Source organism: Cervus canadensis, chromosome 7 (assembly GCF_019320065.1).
Source record: "Cervus canadensis isolate Bull #8, Minnesota chromosome 7, ASM1932006v1, whole genome shotgun sequence".
NCBI classification, from domain to species: domain Eukaryota; kingdom Metazoa; phylum Chordata; class Mammalia; order Artiodactyla; family Cervidae; genus Cervus; species Cervus canadensis.
Window position 1 is genome coordinate 46,148,951 of NC_057392.1, and position 22,388 is coordinate 46,171,338.

General features: G+C 36.1%; 1 protein-coding gene across 7 annotated transcripts in view; it reads right to left on the reverse strand.

Moving 5' to 3' along the window:
* Positions 1–5,216: 5,216 nt before the first annotated feature.
* ZNF148 (zinc finger protein 148) overlaps positions 5,217–22,388 on the reverse strand; it is a 141,274-nt gene continuing 124,102 nt past the window's right edge. For all 7 annotated transcript variants that reach the window (XM_043473208.1, XM_043473206.1, XM_043473201.1 and 4 more), the window contains 2 exons: positions 13,119–13,237; positions 5,217–12,799 (listed from right to left, as the gene is read on the reverse strand). In XM_043473208.1, coding sequence (XP_043329143.1) covers positions 11,201–12,799; positions 13,119–13,237 — 1,718 coding nt within the window. In that variant the 3' untranslated portion in view covers positions 5,217–11,200. The remainder of the gene's footprint in view (positions 12,800–13,118; positions 13,238–22,388) is intronic.

The following is a 22,388-nucleotide window of genomic DNA, read 5'->3' on the forward strand; positions in this document are numbered from 1 at the left end:
AAAAGTCTGTTAGAAGGGCCATCATATGTGACTAGGAGTGGGAAGGGGGTGAGTGAAGAGATGCAAACCTGACAAGTACCAGCACCTCACACAGCCTGAGTGCTCTACGTTCCCAGAGGGGAACAGGACTCCAGAAGACTAATCCTCTGACTTCCCGGGCTGGGTTGAGCGGACAGGGAGGGGCCGCCACTGTCCTGATGTCAGGTGTCCCCAGCTCCTGTTGAGCAGGTTTCTCCTCCAGGATCTAAGCTATTTGTTGACTCTGGGGGTTTGCCCTCAGTCAAGAGAAAGGCATTCTCCCTCAGCCATCTGGCATCTGACGTGAGCCAGGACCTGGTTGGGACTGTGAGAAAACATGGGATGCACAGAGAAGCCTAATGAACAGGGTCGTTTATTTCATGGATGATGGTGGCAGTCTCACTGAAATGTGACAACAGTGCAATTAGCACTCAGCCTTTGTTCAAGTATAAGACCCATCACAGACCTTCAACAGTCTAGATGACACAAATTAGGTCTGAATTTGAGTCCCAGATCTTCCTTTCCACTGTGTAACTTCGTCCCAAGTCTTTAATGTGTCTGAGCCTCCGCGTCCTCATTTTTAACAGAGTTAATGATAAGACCTGTACAGCCTATCTGACAGAGTTTTTATGAACATTCTAGAAGTTGCTGGAGATTGAAATCCAACTCAGCTATCTGTTGTTTTCAAAATCCGCTCTCTTTCCTCCCATTTTGAAATTCACATGACCAGTTTTCTGGTCCCACAGCTACTATCCATAGAGCCTCACTCTCTGGCAGTGCTTTTACGCCACCTGAGAGCTCTCTTTGCATCCTCAGGTGTAACTCACAGTGCCTGAATGCCCTCTTTCAACCATATTCTCTAGACATCTGTTGATCACCACTGTGCCCAATGCAGATACGCAATGGGGAGCAAGATGGCTCCTGACAGGCAGAAAATCAAATTCCCACACTAATAAGCAAATCATTACAAACAGCCAATGCCAGTTCTTTCCTATGATAGAAAAGAACAGTACAGGGTGGTCCAAGACTGGGGGTGATACAGAGGGGAGGGTGGATGTGACGTGAACATCTGGAGAAAATACTGGAGGCTATCAAGACTCCTTATGCAGAAACTTGCAGGAGTCTGGGCAAGAACTGAGGTTAGCTTGGGCTGTGGTAATGAGAGAGGTGGGGTTCAAAAGGATTTGAGAACTATTCACAAGCCCTGCCTCCATGAGTTGCCAATCTGACTGATCAGATCATAGAACATTTACTAGGCCACACCCCGCAGTGAGTAAGGTCATTTTCCATTAACTGGTCACACATGTAGACATGGTTCTTTGTTCCTACGCAACTGGGGTAAAGAAAGGGCTGGGGCCTACTTGTTCACTGATCAAGTCCTGGCTGTACTGTTCCTCACTCTTCTCACATATTGAGATGCTCTCATATCTCTCGTAAGGCGCCAAGGGGAAGGAAACGCTCTAGGGGCCCGTGGTCCTGGTGACACTGTCTGGCCCATTTCTGCATGAGGGTATGGGAAACAGGTCCAGCACTTAAGATAGCTTGTATCCTACTAGCCATTGGTCCTTGTGTGGATTTCTTTTGGGGATCTTGTTGTAAGTTTGTGGTTGAATGCAGAATCTGGCATTTCCAGGCTTCCTGACCATAGATAGCATCATCTTAATGCCATCAAATGTCCACCACCACTTCTAGTACCTTCACTGCTGCCTCTTTTATCCCATAACATTGTTCATTCACTCACTGGTATCTGCTTATGTGTGAGGCATGGATCTATATTCTATGAACAAAATGCCTTCAAGGAGCCTACAAACTAACCTAGGCATCCAGAGTCTTTTCCTGATGAACAATTAGTTTTGAATTCTCTGGAAATAGTAATACTAAAAAACATGTATGATAAATAAATCTAACTTGTATGAAAAGCCAGGCATTGCACACCGTCTAGCTGTTTCTGACTGATATATACCTGTTATGGCCCATACACACAGCCATTTAGGAGGAAGAAAATAAAGGAGATAAACAGAAATGGTGAAAGAAAAACAAAAAGGTGACTGGGCAGGCCTCCCGCATCCAGACACACATCACTCCCTCCCAACTGGTGAGGCTGGCTGTGCTCCTCCAGTCTTCCTGTCCATGACTCTGATTTGGCCTCAGGGGCAGCCAGGTCCCTGCACATTATTAACCAAGAGCTTAGGATTCAAAAGTTCAATATATTCTTGCTTTTGTAGAATGATTTCTTTTCCCTGAAAGTCTACTGACTTTGTTTTCACTCACAGTATCACAAATGTTCCATCCTTTCCAGGGTCTCAGATAATGAAATCATAACTTCACAAAATTTTTGTCACTTCCACCTCACTAAGTAGTTATTCTTTGCTGGTCAATTAAATCCAGACAGGTAGATTCTCTCATAGCTACTTTAATCTTTTGAAAGACACAGTCAGCAAGTCAGGAATTTATTCCATGTGCTGCTTTACACAAAATTAAGCTTGCAACATCTGTCCAACTCTGTTCCATCTTGCCTTTGTGTTCTAAAATCTAAACTAGGGAGTATCTATTTGTGCTTTTATAGTTTACAAATTATCTCAAATGACTTGTCACAGCAACTCTTACAGGGATTATTACGCCCGTCTTACAGATGAAGAAAACAGACTCAGGAAAGGTAAGCAATTTGGACAGTGTTACACAGGTAGATCCAGGTGGAGCCAGAATTTGGAAAATCTAAATTCCTTGTTTATTTCACTGCTCCTTATCTGAAGAGTACCAAACTGTACTCCTGCTCTCTCACAATTATCATTGGCAAAGTCACACACAGCTTACTTAAAGCTGTCCCAAGCAGCACCGGTTATGCTGTCCTGGCATGCCATCACCTGCCCCCAGATCCTGAGGGCCAGCTCCACAAGCTGCTCAGACAACTCTCAGCCAAAGTCTCCTGTGGAGTCCTGAGGTGTTCTGAACACATTCATTCAGTTGTGTCCTCTTCCTAACATTTACTTTTGCACTCCAGCAATCAGTCTTAACCTTCATTACTGCCAAGGAAAAAAGTTACATGATAGTGCTGCAGTTCCCACAAAGAAAACAAAGGAAAACTACCATATTGGAGGTTTAAAGATACATTTTACAGTGACCCAAACACATTGAAGGAAACGGCTAAGGAAAAGATATCAGATCATCAGGGGCTAGTGGAAGTTATCTGACATGAAGAGTATCATAATAATAGTCTGAGAGTAATGGCCAGTCAGGTGTTATTTCTGAGTACTCAAAAAATATTAATACCATTCTGTGAAGACTGCTAGAATGACTAAAACCACTGGCCTGCCTACTGCCAGGAAAGCATCCTCCAACATCCATTTCCAAACCCCCAGTGAGAGAGGTGATTCTCTCCTCCATTTTCACCCTCAGGTTGGTGAATCCCTATAGAGTATTCATCTTCCTTTTTTGAAATAGGTCAGTTCCCTCTGAATAAAGCCTACTGTCTCATTTCCACAGCCCAGGTTTGAATCCTATCCATAATCCTATTCAATCCTACTTGATATTTTAATTAGGGGATGATTTTTAACAATGGTTTCTTATTTCCACTGTATTTATCTGTATATTTCTATCTTCTGGAACCTACTAAAACTCTCCAGAAAACTATCCTAAAATAAGACTACTACTTACTCATTCGTTGAGAAATGACATATCCTAACACTGAATATTTGCTTTAATAATCTAAAGTACAACCCTGCATCCTGAAATTGATACCATCCTGTAGTTGACACCTTTCAGATGTTCATATAAAGATACTAGTAGCTTCAACCACCTATTTCCATCTAGCACAACTCCTGTTACTAAGTAGGTGATCAATGCTGAATACTATACCCTCACAAGAATTCAAACCAACAAAATAGTTACTATCACAGATAATATACATTGTTTGGCCCCTTTCATCACCTTGACACAGGCATCATGGCTTCAGAATCTTATTAAGAATGGTATAAGCTAGAAAAAATTAAGAAAGCAACAACTTTAAAGGTTCATATGGATAAATATGCAAAGGCTCAAATGTTCTCTATTTCACAATTCAAGTCCATTTCTAAACTTGAGTTTTTCCAGTAATTTGGAAAAACCCCTTTGAAAATGTCATTTACAGTATCACATTTCACATTCCAGCTCTTATTCACAGGGCTATACATCTGCATGAGTGTGTTTGTAAAATGTTTTTTACTAGAAATGTCCTTTTAAGGACATTTAAAAATGACTAAAGAACTAAAATAATGAGACTCTAAATTTACCTTTAGTTCACTTAAAACTTCTGCTCCACTGATTCTTTATCCATCAAATGAAAATAATTATTCCAATATCATACTAGTTTCATCAAAGTGGGGGGAAAATTGCCAGCACTCTGAAAAGAATTTTTAACTTCTATCCAAACATGCAATCATCAAAATCTTCATACTCCTTTGTGCCTGATAAATTTTCAAGATTAGATATCAAACATACATTAAGTCAAGTGACTTCAATTTTTCCTGCAGTCTTCAGAAGGTGGGAGAACGACCATGAATAGTTGGCATGTATCTCACTGGCCCTCTCCCTTCCATAGCTCATCATTCAAGAAAAAGTGTGATCAAAGCAAGCTTTAGTAGATTATCGGTGGTATTATGATGTATAACTGGTTAAAGCACCATGCTAATAAACTCATCATGGTCTTAGGATTAATCTTTGCAAAAGCCGATTCGTTTCTATTTGTCCCAAGGACCCAGACTGCACTCGAGCTTTCAGACAGTTTCAGACAGCTTTCTTACAAAGTGTGCCACTGGTCACAAAACAGGGAGGGAGTACTGGCAAGGAGATAAATGGATGAAAACAAATTTCCACAAACGGGGGGGGGGGGGGCAAGCCATGTATGATGATAATTTAATCTTATCTATAAATAAAAAATCATACATTCTTACACTCTTATTCTTAGCTCTATGTTAAACTTATTTCAAGTCTAAAATACCGGTGACTAATGTGAACACCCGACTCCTGTGTTTCAGAACCGCCTAATGACGTTCTACACAAACTACAGTAAGGGCCCTGTTACTTGTTACCCGACTTGTGTAACAAACTGTTCGCTCTGTACAGACATTCTTTTCCTCTTTTTAATATTAACCTTACCAGTTTTAAAATATTTATCAGTAGGTTACTTGGTTCAGAATATTGTGAAAAATTCAGCTAGGAAATTATTCATAAAACTGTATTCTGTATTTTATTTTTCAAACAGCCAGTGTCCACATTTTAAATGCAGAATTTGCAAATATAAATTAGTCTAATAATTCAATTAAAAATAAAACAAAAACAAATTCCTTTAGTATCACAATACATAAAATGGTATTATAAATGCCAAATGGCAAGGTTTACTACATGACAATAATGTCAAGAAGCTTTGAAACTCATTAAACCTCTTAATGAATAGGTCAGTTTAAAGAACATTTCTCTGTTCCATGATTATGCATGAAACAAGCTTTCACTATATTATGAAGGCTCAGCAATTTATTCATGGCATAATATGGGGACAAGCAAAATTTTATTTTTACAATGACAATAAAAACCGCATTTAAACAACAACAAAAAATCCTCCCAATTGTTTAAAAACAATTCTTTTTGGAGGGTAAAATGTATTTTAAAATATATTGACTTACCGAATTTCAACTGCCAAGCTGCTGACCACTGATGTAAAAGTTTGTATTTAAAAATATCACAAACATCATTTAACAGTGAAAATTTCAATGGGATAAGTTTCATTGCAAAGCAATTTTCACCTGAGTAGACTTTGAAATTTAGTGCTCATATGTTTGGAGGGGGGAAAGAAAGACCCACTGGTGTCAGATACTGAGTTTGTAGTTCTTTCACAATGATTTCCCAGAGGGCTGAAGAAACATCAACTATTACCTTCCAGGACATATATGATGACCCCCCCCTTCCTCCAATAAATTTGTTCTGGCATTTTATAAATTCTCAGTATCCATATTCTTGTTTAACCACTTAAGCACAGCAACTCAAAATTCATTCAGTTCTATACAACAGTGTCTATATTATGTACATGTTTAATTATCAAGAGGAAATAGAAAATAAAATTTACAGTGATTGAGAAAGGGTCAGAAAATGGGATAGGAAAAGTAATACTGTATAATCAGAATATCCTATTATCCTACCAGTTTCAATGATAAGGTTTTTCCTTTATTAGTTGAAATACAAAGAAGGCATAGGGGATCCCAGGAAAATAACACTATATATCAGAAAATTCAACGTGCTCCACCATCAGGATTTCCATTACACATTTAATTTCTTCTGTACAATTTTTATAAACTTGTTTTTCTTTTCAAAGTCATCAGATTTCCAGATTAAATTCAGCACTACACAGTATGCCCTTGAAGTAAAATGAGGTTACCTGCTTTATTTGGATACCAAGTTCCCTTCCAGACAGCATTAAAATAAAGACAAGTAAGACTACACAGATAAAATCCAGTATAATTCAAATCCAACAATGAAAAATTTCCCCCATATTGTTGCAAAATTCTTTCTACTGAAATGCTTTGCTACAATAATAAAAAGCATACATTACATATAAAAGATACCAGTGTACTAAAAAGTGACAGAAGTGGACTAGCAAATCCTTCAAAGCACATTATATAAATGACTAGCATTTAAAAACATTTTCCTATAAAATGTAGGTCATATACATTTATAAATTGGCGAGTTTATTTCTAAAGCAGTGATGTGTGTGTGTTCAAATAGTTAGCTGTTCTGTACAGTATAATATCTACTCAATTCAAACTACAATAGGTTTGTCTTTCTTTGTATTAAGTTGAATAAATTCATCTGATCAGCTGAGAAACCAAGGTTGAAAAATAAGTATCTAAAAATCAAAGTAGAAAGTTCAGAATTGTTGAAATGTAGCTATGAAATATGAAGAGAACTATTTCACAATGGAGCTGAAGTCACCTCAAAACTTATGGGCTTGAATCTAAAACAGAAACAAATATTAAAATCCAAAGCAAACCACAAAGTTAGGTAGCAGTACAGAAGCAGGAAAAAAACCCACACCCCCTTCCTTCAGTGTGATGGGCACTGAGTTCTGCAGTCTTCCTCCATCGTGCAGAAGAGTGGTAAGGCCATTCAATGCTTAGTGAGAGTGAGTACAGATGAAGTCAGATTTAGCCTGTCTCCCCTGCAACTTCAATTATGCTGTGTAAACAGTGTTACGTTCCAAAAGGAGGAACAATGGAATTTGCTTATAAAAACTGATTAAAGATAATCATTATTAAATGAAATAAAGATAATAACTCTGAAATGTTTTTAGAACTTTCCTGATGCTACTTGTAAAGTTAGCACTGCTATGTATTATTGCTTACATACAGTACAACATCATATGCCTTCTAACATAAAGCAGTACTGTGATTTGTTTGTACATATTTACAGATTCTTAAAAACAAGCTGTAAAAACATTACATACTTTCAGACAATACAAATTAGCACATTGGTACTCACTTCAAAACAAATGGAATGCATAACATTAATAAAACATCATAAAGGAAGACTCACATAAAAGTCCTTGATTGTCAAGACACGTTTATATATAAACTCTAACTGTGCAGAATTAAAGATTCAATCATAGGTACATCCTTATTTGATGAACCATATTTACAGCATGGTATTGCATAAAAAAATAAAATAATGTTTACAGGGTTTTACTTTTTTATCCATTGGATTAAAGAAAGCAACAAACACAATAAGAAATGTTTGTCTGCTGTAGTTTTGTTTCCTACTAAAGTTTAAGTGAAAGAGGAAACATCCGTTTTTTATTTGCAGAATATAGCAAAAACAACTGGAAAATTATTTCCCTGAAATAAAGCAATTTGAAACGGAAAAAGTTTAAATTAAATTGCAGAGTCAAAAAGTTTCTCATCGATTATAATAGTGCTTCAAGTAAATATACTGTGAAAAAACGAGTTCTAGTTTAAAATGTTCTAAGTCTAAGAAATGTAGTTTTACAGTAATGCCTACTTTTAAGTTTCCCGGCTTTTTTTTTTTTTTTTAAACAGCCCTTTAAAAACCCAAATTAATAAAATGAAAGAAGTGGCAAAAGATCTAACCTAGCTGGCACTTTGCAAGCTTCTCTGGCCTGTGGAAATGAAAGCCTACCCTGAGCACAAGGCCTCTTTTGCCTCTCAGAACGAGAAAATTACCCGACCACTGGCAGTCCTCACTCAGCCAGAGCTAAGAGGATGGATTTCTGCGGTATCAACTAGAAAATCTGCAAGCAGATCCAAAAAATTTAAGAGCCACTTCAAATATTCTGAACTAAATGAAATATGTGTACAGTAAGTTAAAAAACACGCTTTTAGAAGATGTTCAAGAGATATTACTTCATCTAATGTGATCTGTTTCCAATCTTCAAATGTGAGAACAGGCCCTAAGAAAGCACACCTCGCTCACATTTCGCCAAGTTTTAAGGATGTAAGAGCATGTTTTCATAGAACAATTTGCTCACCAAAAGAAATGAAAAAACAAAACAAAACCCAAATTGCAAAAGGATATCCTCAATATTCTGATTTAAAGCAGCACAAAAGGCTACTTGCTTTCTCTATTAATGCCCAGATAGAAATTAGGTAACTTTCTGAAGCAAAATGGGGAAACCCAACTGTTGAGATGTTTATCATATGATGATAATATTAATACACGGTAACTCTGGTAGGCATGTAAAATTTCACAGTAAAGAGAGTAATGACTATACTTTAAGTGGTAAGTCAGTAAATTATGCCAAAGTATCATTTACCTCAAAATATGCTTCTAATGTGGTATAAAAGTCTGCCATTATGTAGATGTAAATAAATGAGGCGAACACAGAAATGCAACACCTGAACTTCTTTCTACTTGCATTGACTGCCACTTTCAAAGGCTTACTGCTCAGCAGTAGAGCCACATTCTAAAAACTGTGCTGGTGATGTTAACACAAACCAAAACCCCCACTTTATTCTGTACCAAGTTCTCAACAGAACAGAAATTCTGATCAGGCTCAAAACAAAAACAACTCAGGACATCAATGCCTACTATCACCCAATAAGTAGTATGAGAAAAGCACAAATGCCTATTCCTACAGAGAACACAGTTTCATTGTTAACATCTCGCCACAACTTCTTGAGGTTGTGATGTGCAACGCAAGACACACCATTCTAAAGAGTCAATAATGGCAAAACTTAAATATATACTTCAAAGAAGTCTAAAATTCTTGAAAAATTTGGCAGCAAAGAAAGCTGTCAAATGGGAAAGTTTCAAGCAAAGTTTAATAACCAAAGTATAGAGGAAACCACATTAAACATAATTTATATTCCTTATCATAAAATACCATATATTCAAAATAAATGTAAAAGATGTTAAGGTTAGATATTTCTTTGTTCCCTTTCTTTATGAGAACAGTCTTGGGATAACATTAAATAAAAGAAAAAATAATTTAAAATGTAGAACATTCTATACTGAAACAAAGACTGAAGATCTATAAGGCCAATATAAAAGCTAAAATGGAAATTAATAATAAAGTTGCATCTTCAAGGGGTTATTAATTTTAGATTACTGATGCTCTATCAGTATGTGTGCATTGTGACAAAGATGGTGGAAATTTAAAATAAAAAACCAAAAAGTTGGAACAAATTAAAGAGGATAATAAAATCAGTATAACTGTTATTTTCCAAAAATTAGAACTGTCCAATGTGTAACTCAAACCATCATTCTTTAGAAAAGTATATATATATATATATATATATAAAATATGTATATATATAAAAGCACTATTTATTGTACCATGCTGTATTAAGACAAAATATTAAAAAAAACATTCGTGGTATAAGGATAAAGTCTGTAGTTTATTTAGATTTTGAAATGCAACAAAAGGTTTCCGATCACTCATCTAGCTGAAAAAGAAACTGTAGTTACTAGAATTAGTAAACACTTTTGGTTTGTAAAACTGTAATGAGCAGTGTTCATTAAAAAGTAACTCAAGATAAAATAAGCAATTAAAATGCCCATTTCTTTAGTTTCTCTGGATACTGTTTAATTATCCAATCTATCAAGATTCTAGAAAGAGAAGGATTAAACCAGATTTTACAGTTCCAAAGATACCCAATTTCCTTTTATTGCCAAAAATTAAAATTTTCAATTATGAGATGATTATGACACAACCATATCAAACCTAAAAATCTAAAATTTTTTTTTACTTTGAGAAATCAAAAATACCAAATAGATTCTAAGTGCTCTATGTTAACTGAAGTGTATATGTAAAGTAAAATACAATTAAGCTTTAAAACGTGGAATATACATTTTGTATAAGCATTATGTTCTTGGGAATGTAATCTACAGAGGATCTTCTTACTAAAACTTCAAAACCTTGATACTTGCACATGAAAAAATCATAAAAAATATCTAGGTACAACTGTACAAAGAAACTGACACCAATATGCATACTTCCATATAGAAGTGAATGCTTCAACAGTTATGTATTTTGGTAAAAGTTTTGAAAGTATGCATATTTTTTAAAGTAATTAGGCTTTTAAATAGTGGAGTCTTAGACTATCAGATTTTTATTACTTTTCTCAAAAAGAAAAAGTCAATATAATGCAAAATGAAAATCAAGGGTATATGGCATATCATTCTTTAAAAGGTGGTTTCTTTTTTCCCCTCATAGGACACACTAATTTATTTAAGCCATAATCTCTTGACATTTAAACTTTTAAGTTCACTCTGTCTGTAAAGTATACTCAGATTCCCTGCTGAAGTGCCATGACTATGCTGAAAAACTTAGAAACAGTATGAGTAAATTTCACACAATTACTAATCTCCTAAGAATGTACAATGATATCAGTTAGGAAACAATTGTGCGAAAGTCTTTTTTTTTTTTTTTTCCTTTTCAACTTGGTGTAGGTGGAATAGCAAGTTTCTGATCTAAAACAAGTAATGCATTGCTTCTGTAAAGGTGACAACATGTAAGGCAGTTCAAAGAATGCTGACTAACCAAACAAAACGCAGTTATTGGATTATCTTGCTATTCATATCAGCTTAACTTGTTATAACGCGTTGCTCTTAAATCTGTACAGCACTCCATTTTACACAGAGTAACCCCACTCTTGATTAATCTGTTCTAAAGTGCCAGTATTATTTACACATTTTTTTTTTAGCCAAAAGTCTGGCCAGTTGTAGCATCAGGTGAGGATGTCATCCCAGCTCTATTATCATTTACATTCACCAAGGGAAATTCTGGAAATTCAGCACTTGTCCCTGGTCCCCGAAGGTTCACCTGTCCATTGGCAGTGCTAAACTGAGTAGCTATTCCAGCTCTGGATCCATGATATGGAGCACGGAAGGGTTGTTCAAAAGAGCTCATTTGGTAAGCTTGGTGGACAGGCTGAGCCTCAGCTTTCTTCTGAGAAGTCACTTGATCCAAAAAGTCCTGTGTTGATGTGGCAGAAGCATGGTTTGTCTCATCACCTGAAAAGGGAAATGAGTGCTGTGAATCACCAACTATGAGTCCAAAGTGGGACTTATCCGGAGTTGTTCTTAGTGGAGAATTCATTCCTGATCGAAAGCTATTGATGGGCATGGCTGCATAGACTTGCTTGTCTATGGAAGAGAATGCTGGCTGATTTGGAAGGGTCTGGTTATCAGTCACAAAGTTAAGGCTCGGGCTATTCAAATAGGCATCATTTTGGCTAGTTCTGTCCAAAGCCTGCTGCAGAAACTTTGAGTATTCCTGCAACATGTTGGCTTTATCTGATGAGGATGCTTGGGAGCTTGATCCAACATTCTCCGACTGGGTAACCTCAGGTACTTCTGATGAATTTATTGATATGCTAGAAGTCACCTCAGTGTCCGCAACACTGAATGATATCTCATGCTGTCCATTAGCTTTATGGGAATAATGATCCAACAGAGTCTGTAGTACCTCATCTGGAATAACATTTTTGTCATGATTACTCTTTATCTCCACATTCAGTGCCTGTGAATCTAATATGGATGCTGTGGTACTCTCATCAATGACACTTGCCACAGCTGCTTGTGTTACAGAAGGCTGAGAAGCTATAGTGCCCACATTCAGCGCATACTCCCTACTATTGTTACTCGCTGCCTGAAGATACCGCTTCTTCTTCAAAAACTGCATGGCATCATCATAGTTAGTGCTACTGTGCACAGGTTTACTGGGCCCCTCTTGCAAATTGTCAACCTGGTCAATATCAGCATTGCCTTCTGAGTCCAGTAAAGCTTGTTTGTCCACAAGTTCAAAAGCATATTTTGAAACTTTGCTCTCTTCGTATGTGGATAAAGGTGAAATTGTTTGATTCTGCTCCAATGGCTGTTTCAGACTTCTCTTACTATTAATTTTTTTGAGAACCAACTTAGGTGGATGTATTTCTCCTGATGCATCTTCTAAATGCGATCCCCCAACTGAGGAATGTGGCATTTCCACAGCATACTCTGCTACCATATACTCATCTTTCACTTTAGTACTTGAAGAGTAAAGAGGCAAGTAATCATTTTTGTCTTTCTTCAGGTCAGATTTGTCCAAAGAACTCTCTTTGTCCATCCCAGATGATTTTTTCTCAGTTTTCTGCCTTTTCTTTTTTGGCAGTGAGTTATCTTTTGGTGATGTAGAAAAGCCAGAATCTTCCTCGGATGTCAGAAGGCCACCTTTGATGGCACATCTGTTTAGTTTTTTATCATGATTTTCATGGCACATACGTTTATGTTTCAAAACACGATCAGTTCTGGAAAAATACTGTCGAATTCAAAGTTCAGAGAGAGTTTTTTGTTTTAGTTTTGTGTTTTGGTCAACCAAGAAAAGAAAAGAAAAAAAGCAATTAATATAAAGATAGATATAAGTGTAATAATATGAGCAACTCTAAACTAATTTCCTGAGCCAACTGTCTATTATAAATTGAATCAACAACAGTTAGGAAATTCTTCAAATAGCTTTACTAACACTGTCTAATTTAATTCTTTAGAATTATTTTATAACTGAATTCCAGAGAGAAAACTTTCAATGTCAGTCATGCCTCAATAAAGTGACTTTTTAAAAAATTCAAACCACATCTTACCTGTAAACAGTATTCACACTGGTAAGGTTTTTCTCCACTATGAGTTCTCTTATGCCTTTCCATATGATATTTTTGAATGAATCTCATACCACATTCATCACAGCGAAATGGTTTTTCACCTAGTATATGATACATAAAGTTTAAAACAAAACAAAAACTATGAAATATAAGTTAGTGAATTACTTTACTACAAGAATCTCTAATAAGTTACTTTACCACAAGAACGCTGCCATACTTTGTTCTTTTTAAATGACATAAGTCTTTATTCTAAATATATCTTCCAATTTATTTTGTCAAGAATATCTTGCTTTACAAAAATGAAAGAGTGGCACATGCCATTGAAAAGACAAGACTGAAAGCACACATACTCAATTTCCCAGCATTTTATTATATGTATACATAACATAGTCTTTCTACAGAGACTAGTATTACTAAGAACTTAACAGTAATATGAACAGGTCTCAGTAGAGTGGCTAACGTCTCTAATCTTTTTTTCAATCATACAAAAAATATTTTAGAGAAATTTTTGAAAAAGAAAAGGTTACCCATACACAGACCAACACAATTCTTGAGTATAATATCTTTTTAAATTCATATCTTTTCAAAGATATTGTGGTTAAATAAAATCTAAATCCTGAGAAAATATATTTTAAATCTAATTTATTAAAACATAAAACAAGTCACCTAATTAAACTTAAAAGCATCTTATGAAGATCTAAAAGTTTTTACTGATAAAGCCACAGCCTACATAAACAGAAGAAGTCACACAAGCCTACATAAACACAAGAAGTCACACCCTTCAACCTGTTTGGAAAACCACTGTTTCTACTTTTCATATAGTCAACAAAATTTTACTGAATTCTTCTCCTCTACCCATAATCCCTCTGTAAGAGGTTAAAAGTTTAAGACTTGTTACTTGTCCTCAAAGAGTTTATAACATAATTGGGAAAACATGATACAAATATTACAAAGGAATAACTAACAAAACTATATCCAGCTCTGGTTTACCTTTACAACTTTATAACCCACTAGCTCTCTTCTTGACCTTTTCCTCCAGTCAAATCGAAGAACCTACCATCCTCATGCTTTCCTACTTGTGCCTGTTTCATGCTGCTCCTAAAGTCCACTTCTGTGTTTTCAGGTACTACGCTTCCCTCCAGGACCAACCCATCTGCTCAAAGGGATATTCTGCCCTATTCTCCCAGAGGAAAGGTATTTATCTTCTTTGTTGTTGTTGTTCAGTTGCTAAGTGTCTGACTCTCTGCGACCTCTGGGACTGCGGGACTGCAGCACACGAGGCTTCCCTGTCCTTCACTATCCCCTGGAATTTGCTCAAACTCATGTCCATTGAGTCAGTGATGCTATCCAACCATCTCATCCTCTATCGTCCCCTTCTCCTCCTGCCTTCAATCTTGACCAGCATCAGCGTCTTTTCCAATGAGCTGCCTCTTCGCATCACATGGCCAAAGTACTGGAGCTTCAGCTTTTGCATCAGTCCTTCCAATGGATATCCAGAGTTGATTTCCGTGAGGACTGACTGGTTTGATCTCCTTACAGTCCAAGGGACTCTAGAGAGTCTTCTCCAACACCACAGTTCAAAAGCATCAATTCTTCGACACTCAACCTTCCTTATGGTCCAACTCTCACATCTGTACATGACGACTGGAAAAACCATAGCTTTGACTAGATGGACCCTTGTCAGCAAAGAGATGTCTCTGCTTTTTAATATGCTGTCTAGATGTATCACAGCTTTTCTTCCAAGGAATGCCTTTTCATTTCATTAAATTATCATCAAATTATCTTCTTTAACTTGCCACAGAACTGTAGCTGTACCTTTCCTAAGACACTCATTACTTTCATCTCAATAATTAGTCTACAACTCTACTCTTTTACTAAATTTCTTTAGGTCAGAATCAGGGCCCAAATTATCTTTATGTAGCTCAAATTACTTTGGGCAATTTTTTAAGTGCCACATGAATGGCATAAAGGATTATTACAGAGGCTCATTAGTGGAAAAAAACATTATCATGAACTGGTATGATTTGGAAAAGTTTCTTGGAAGTGTCAGACTCTATACTGAGCAGTCATTAAAAAGATTGGGTATATGTGATTAAAGCCAAGAAAAGAATATTTAGTGGGGAATAACAGAGCAAGTAAGGGTTTAGATATTATAAGATATACTGGAGAATCACAACAAACTGTGAAAAATTCTTAAAGATATGGGAATATCAAACCACCTGACCTGCCTCCTCAGAAATCTGTATGCAGGTAAAGAAGCAACAGTTAGAACTGGACATGGAACAACAGACTGGTTCCAAATAGGGAAAGGAGTACATCAAGGCTGTATACTGTCACCCCGCTTTTTTAACTTACATGCATAGTACATCATGCAAAATGCCAGGCTGGATGAAGCACAAGCTGGAATCAAGATTGCCAGGAGATATATCAGTAACCTCAGATAGACAGATGACACCTCCCTTATGGCAGAAAGTGAAGAACTACTAAAGAGTCTCTTGATGTAAGTGAAAGAGGAGAGTGAAAAGGCTGGCTTAAAACTCAACATTCAAAAAAACAAGATCATGGCATTCAGTCCCATCACTTCATGGCAAATAGATGGGGAAACAATGGACACAGTGACAGACTTTATTTTCTTGGGCTCCAAAATCACTGCAGATGGTGACTGCGGCCATAAAATTAAAAGATGCTTGCTCCTTGAAGAAAAGCAATGACTAACCTAGACAGCATATTAAAAAGCAGAGACATTACTTTGCCAACAAAGGTCCATCTAGTCAAAGCTATGGTTTTTCCAGTAGTCATGTATGGATGTGAGAGTTGGACTATAAAGAAAGCTGAGTGCCAAAGAATTGATGCTTTTGAACTGTGGTGTTGGAGAAGACTCTTGAGAGCCCCTTGGACTTCAAGGAGATCAAACCAGTCAATTCTCAAGGAAATCAGTCCTGAATATTCACTGGAAGAACTGATGCTGAAGCTGAAACTCCAACACTTTGGCCACCTGATGCAAAGAACTGACTCATTGGAAAAGACCCTGATGCTGGGAAAGATTGAAGGCAGGAGGAGTAGGGGATGACAGAGGATGAGATGGTTGGATGGCATCACCAACTCGATGGACATGAGACTGAGCAAGTTCTGGGAGTTGGTGATGGACAGGGAGGCCTGCCATGCTGCAGCCCATGGGGTTGCAAAGAATTGGACACAACTGATGGACTGAACTGATACAGGAGAAATGGTGCCTAAGAAGAGACTTAAACTTGGCAATAAGTCAACTATTTGAAACTTTCAAGAATGCAGCTTCTGTAATTGCTATGGAGTTAACTAAATTTTAGGGCTGAAGGGTCTTTGCAATGACTTCAAACTGTCCTCCTGGGAGCTCCACAGAGGCCCCCAAAGGCTAATATGGCAAATGGCTCTAAGCTTCCACCCAGAATTCAGGAGCAAATAGCTCCACTTCTGTACACAGGGGGTCTGAGTAAGGACACCAAGGGTTTAGAGACTAGAATGAAGAACCTAACATAACTAACCTCTACCAATTTACTTATCATTACAAAAACAAAGTCCAGAAAAGTTAAGGTACTTGTCCAACAAAAGCTGGGAGAGAAGAGCACTTACTTAGAAGCTTCAAAGTGAAAGAAATGAGAAAAAGGAGGTGAGAATAGACAATCCACTCAAGACTAAGAACTGTTAAGGGTGGGGAACTTAAACTAAAACTGAAATGGACTATTATGGTGACTAATCAAAAGAACAAGATCTCGGAGAAAGTAGGATGAAAAAGGAGAATACAAGTATTATTTTTTAAAAGGTAAGAATAGATGCATATTTTGAAGTAAAAAGATGTATATGATAGAAAACATTAAGATCAGAAGTTAATTAAGATCATTTTTCAAAAGTGAGAGAGGATAAAGGGAAAATTAGTGAATGAGTTAGAATTCAATTAATTCTCCATGATAAGACTTTAATATTGTTAATAATGATATAACACCTCACACTGGTCAAAGTAGAAGCTGACAAACTGATCCTAAAATTCAAATGGAAATGCAAGGGATTCAGAACAGCTAAAGCAATTTTGAAAAAGAAAACTCAGATTTCCCAACTTCAAAACTTACAGCCAAAGGCATAAGGAGACATACATATGAAAGAATAGAACTGAGAGTCTAAAAATAATCTTTACATTTACAGTTAACTGACTTTTCATTATAGTCGCCAAGATACTTCAGTGGGGAAAAAGTCCTTTCAACAATAATACTGGGACAACTTGATGCCTATATGCAAAAGAATGGGATTGGACCTCAACTTCACATTGCATATAAAAATTAACTCCAAATAGATCATAGGCCTAAATGTGAAAACTACAACTATAAAACTCTTTAATATATGAATAACTCTTGACTTTAGATTATGTAGGCAATGACTTCTTAGATACCACACCAAAAGCATAAGCAACCAAACAAAAAATAAATAAAATATACCTCATCAAAATGAACCTTTGTTCTTCGAAGGACAGTATCAAGAAAGTGAAAAGACAAAATGCTGTGGTAGCTGCTGTGAGAAATAGTTTGCTGAAATGTTAAACTTAGAAGAATTACCATACAAGCCAACAGTTCTACTCCTAGGTATACACCCCAAAGAACTGAAAGCAAGTATTCATTCAGAGATTTGTATACCAATGCACATAACAGCATTATTCACAACAAACAAAAGATGAAAACAACCCACGGGTCCATCAACAGATGAACAAATAAACAAAATGTGATATATACAGAAGATGGAATATTTTTCAGCCACAAAAAGAAATAAAATTCTGACACATGAATGAACCTTGAAGAAATTATACTAAGAGAAAGAAGCTAGGCAAAAAAAGAACAAATACTGAGTGATTCCATTTATATGAAATACCTAGAATAGGCAAATTCACAGGGACAGAAAATAGAGTAAAGGTTACCAAGGATTGGAAGAGAGAGGAAAGGAGGGTTATTGCTTAATGGCTACAGGTTTTTGTTTGTGTATAATTTTGTTACACAATGTCATAAATGTACTTCATGCCACTACACTGCATCCTTAAAAATGATTAAAATGGTAGATTTAGTTACAGTTTTTTTTTCTTATAAGGTGAAAAGACAACCCTGGAATGGGATGAAATATTTTCAAATCATGTTTCTGAAAAGGGATGTGTAACTAGTATATTAAAAAAGCAATCCAAAAACCACTTACAACTCAACAGTAAAAAGACAAACTATCTAATAACAAGCAATGGATCTGAACAGACAGTTCTCCAAAGAAAATACACAAAAGCCAATAAGTACATAAAAAAATGCTCAACATCCTTATTTATTGTGAGTGTGAGTGAAGTTGCTGTCGTGTCCGACTCTTTGCGACCCCATGGACTGTAGCCTATCAGGCTCCTCCATCCATGGGATTTTACAGGCAAGAGTACTGGAGTGGGTTGCCATTTCCTTCTCCAGGGGATCCTCCCGACCCAGGGATTGAACCTGGGTCTCCCGCGTTGCAGGCAGACGCTTTACTGTCTGAGGCACCAGGGAAGTCCCTTCCTTACTTATTAGGGAAATGCAAATCAACATCACAATGAGATACCACTTCATACCCAACAGGACAATTACAGTAGAAAGGACAATAATAACAAGTGTTAGCGTGGATGCAGAGAAACTGGAATTCTCATGCTTGGGTGGTAGGATTGTCAAGTGGTGCAGCATCTTTGGAAAACAATTTTGCAGATCCTTAACATGTTAAACATAGAGTTACCATACCATATAGCTCAGTAATTCCACTCCAAAGCATACACCCGAGAGTACTAAAACATTATTTCCACACAAAAACAAATATTCATAACAGCATTATTCATAACAGTCAGAAAGTAAAAACAACCCAAATGTCCCTTAATAGAATAAAAAAAACATGGTATATTCATACATGGAACACCATTCAACTACAAAAAGGAATAGAAGTACACGCCGCAACATGAATGAACTTTTAAAACAGTATGCTAAGTGAAAGGAGTTAGGCAAACAGACCACCTACTGTGTGATTCCATTCAGTATGAAATGTCCCTAACAGGGAAATCCACAGAAATAGAAAGTAGATTAAAGATTGCCTAGTGCTGGGAGGAATGGGTACAGCATTTTAGAATGGTGAAGGTTATTCTAACTTAGAACAGACTGTTAAGACTCCTGTGACAGTTGTACAACTCTGTCAGTATACTATAAACTACTGAATTGCACACTTTAAAGGGATGGGGGTTCTGACACTGTTAATTATATTTCAATAAAGTTGCAAATTTATATACTGCATGTTAACACAACTGACATCATGCAAAATGAGTAAGATTATTTCTTCCCGCAAGGAGCTAACAATTGAATTGAAAATAAATTAACTGGAGAAAAATCATGCTTGAATTATTAACAATTAACTATGTAATAATTAACTATGTATTAGTACATGTGGGGTACAAAATGGCAACCCCGATGGGCTACAGTCCATGCGGCTGCAGTCGGACATGACTAAGTGACAGTCACTCACACACACACACACATTAATACATGATCAAGAATTAAAAGCTCATTTAACTAGAAGCAACATTAACAAACTTAAACAAAAAGGTACTAGAAACATTAATACCTTAAAAGAAATTTGTACAAATGTTCCCTTGTTGCTTAAAAAACAACAAAAAACAAAACAAAAACAAACAACTTTCTCAGCCCCCTAAACAGAACAATTTCGATGGCCAAGTCAGCCAGGATTAATGTAGACACAAATTTATCTTCCATAGTCATTTACTTTTTGAGTATTCACTTTTGATATACTTATTTCTAATCCTTTGTCTGTTTTCTCCTTTAATATTTTCCTTTTTCACTGTATCATCTTTCTTCACATCTTTTTCTCCCATTTTCCCCCCTCTTCTTCTCTCACTTTTTAACTAGCCATTCCAGAAATAAGACTTTTTAAAATTTAAGTTTTGTCACTTAAGGATCCTTCTTTGTTTACGGATTAGATCACATACTTAAATGGTTAAAAAAAAAAAAAAAAGCCACACAAAAATACAAAACAATACAGAGAAGTATATGGGAAAAAGTTTTCCTCCTATCTTTGCCCCTCCATTGGTATCCACATTTACTTGTTGGTGGTCTGTTTCCTTCCAGTTTCTTGACACAAGCATAAAGAAAAACAAGTATACATTCTTTATAATTTTCTCTCTTTCCTATGTGAATACAGCATATTTTATTATGTTTAGAGATCTTGTCAGTAGAAAAAGAATTAGTTCATTTGTTCTGACAACTGATATCTTTCACTGATGGACTTACAATTTATTTAACCAGTCCCTTATTATTTCCAGATATTTCCTATCATAAATAATGCTGTAATAGATACTCTGTCAATATATTAATTCATACATTCACAGGTACATTTGTAGGGTAAATTCTCAGAAACAGAATTCCTGATTAAATAATAAAAATATTTGTGATTCTGAAATACACTGCCAAATTGGTCTCCATGGAGATATTAATGTATATTTCACCACCCATGTATGAGTGACTGTTTCCCTATAACCCTGCCATATACTACTATGTTGTTAAACGTCTTGATGACTTCAAATCTAATACATGAAAAACCAGTATTTCAGTATGAGGTTGACCATCTTATATGTCGTTTTTCTATGAACTGTCTATATCTATCTTTCACCTTTTATTTTTTTAAACTAGGTTGCTGATCTTTCTTGTGATGATTTATAAGAGCTTTATTAAAGAGACTGGTCTTTTGACTGTATAAGTTCTAAAACTATTTTCTGTGGGTTTTTTTGGTGCACAACTCTTTGTGACCGTATGGACTGAGGCCACCAGGCTCCTCTGTCCATGGGACTCTCCAGGAAAGAATATACTGGAGTGGGGTGCCATGCCCTCCTCCATGGGATCTTCCCCACCCAGGGACTGAACCCGCATCTCTCATGTCCCCTAAAATGGCAGGCAGGTTCTTTACCATTAGTGCCACCTTCACATAGATGAATTATCAAACATTTATTTTATAGATATTAAATTTTGAGTACTTTCAGAATTTTCCCGTTCCAATCTGTCCATATTTTTAATGACACATAGGTAGTTTCATCTTTTACATTAAATGTGATACATGTGGAGTTCATCCTGAGGTAGAATGTGATGGATAAAACTCTGTCTTTCCAGATGGCTATCCTGGTTTTCCAACATAATTTACTGCAAGGTTCAGCTTTACTTGATCACTTTTTTATCATAATCATACACTAGTAAGTTCTACAGGTCTATTTCCAGACTTTATATTCTATTCTATCAGACTATTAATAAGCCAGAACCAACATATTTTAGTTTTTAAGACTTTATGATATACTCTATCATTTGGTAGGACTAATCACTCTACATGCTTCAGTCCATGGGGTTGTAGAGTCGGACGTGACTTAGTGAGTGAACAACAATCCCCCTCATTGTTCTTCTTTTATTTTTCTCTGGTTTGTCTTATTTGTCCATTTTTCAAAACACTTTTGAATTAGCTTGTCTAATATCTGGGGTGAGAGGAAGGGACAGTTGTCTGAAATGTTTAACTTGGGGAAAACTGATACACGTTATGAGCTTCATGAAGTTGCCTCTTCTAACTGAAAAAAACACAGGGAAAGGGGATAAAGTTTTATTCTGTGTTCTCAATAGACTTTTAATAATTTCCCAATATGGAATTTTCCATATTTCTTATTGTGATATTAAAAAAGGGTTATTTTCTTCCATTATATCTTCTACTGTGTTATTTACATACAAAGTATATGGTTTTCGACAGTTTTAGTGAATTTGCTGGTTTGCAGTCATTTTCAGTTGACTCTCAGGCGTTTTCCAAGTTTACAATAATATTGTTTGCACAGTGTTATTTTTAACCTATAATATTTTTCTCTTGCCACTTCTGTTGGCTACTATTCTCAAATATTATGTTAAAAATAATGGTGATAATGTGCTCTGTATCTTCTTCCCAACTTTGGTACTTTCGTATATCTCTTAAATAGAAATGAAAATAAAATGACTGGTAAATATTTCCTTAAGAAACACAAAAACACTTAAGATAAATTTCTTTAGGAGAAAAACCCCTTTGTTGTTTCTCCCTTAAGAACCAAAGCCTCTCTACTGGAAAAGGAAGACAATGTATACAGCACTTGAGTCACTTTATTAAGGTGAACAGGAAAGGTTTGTTTACATGAAAAACACCAAGAATTTTGTAAATACTGTTTGCAAT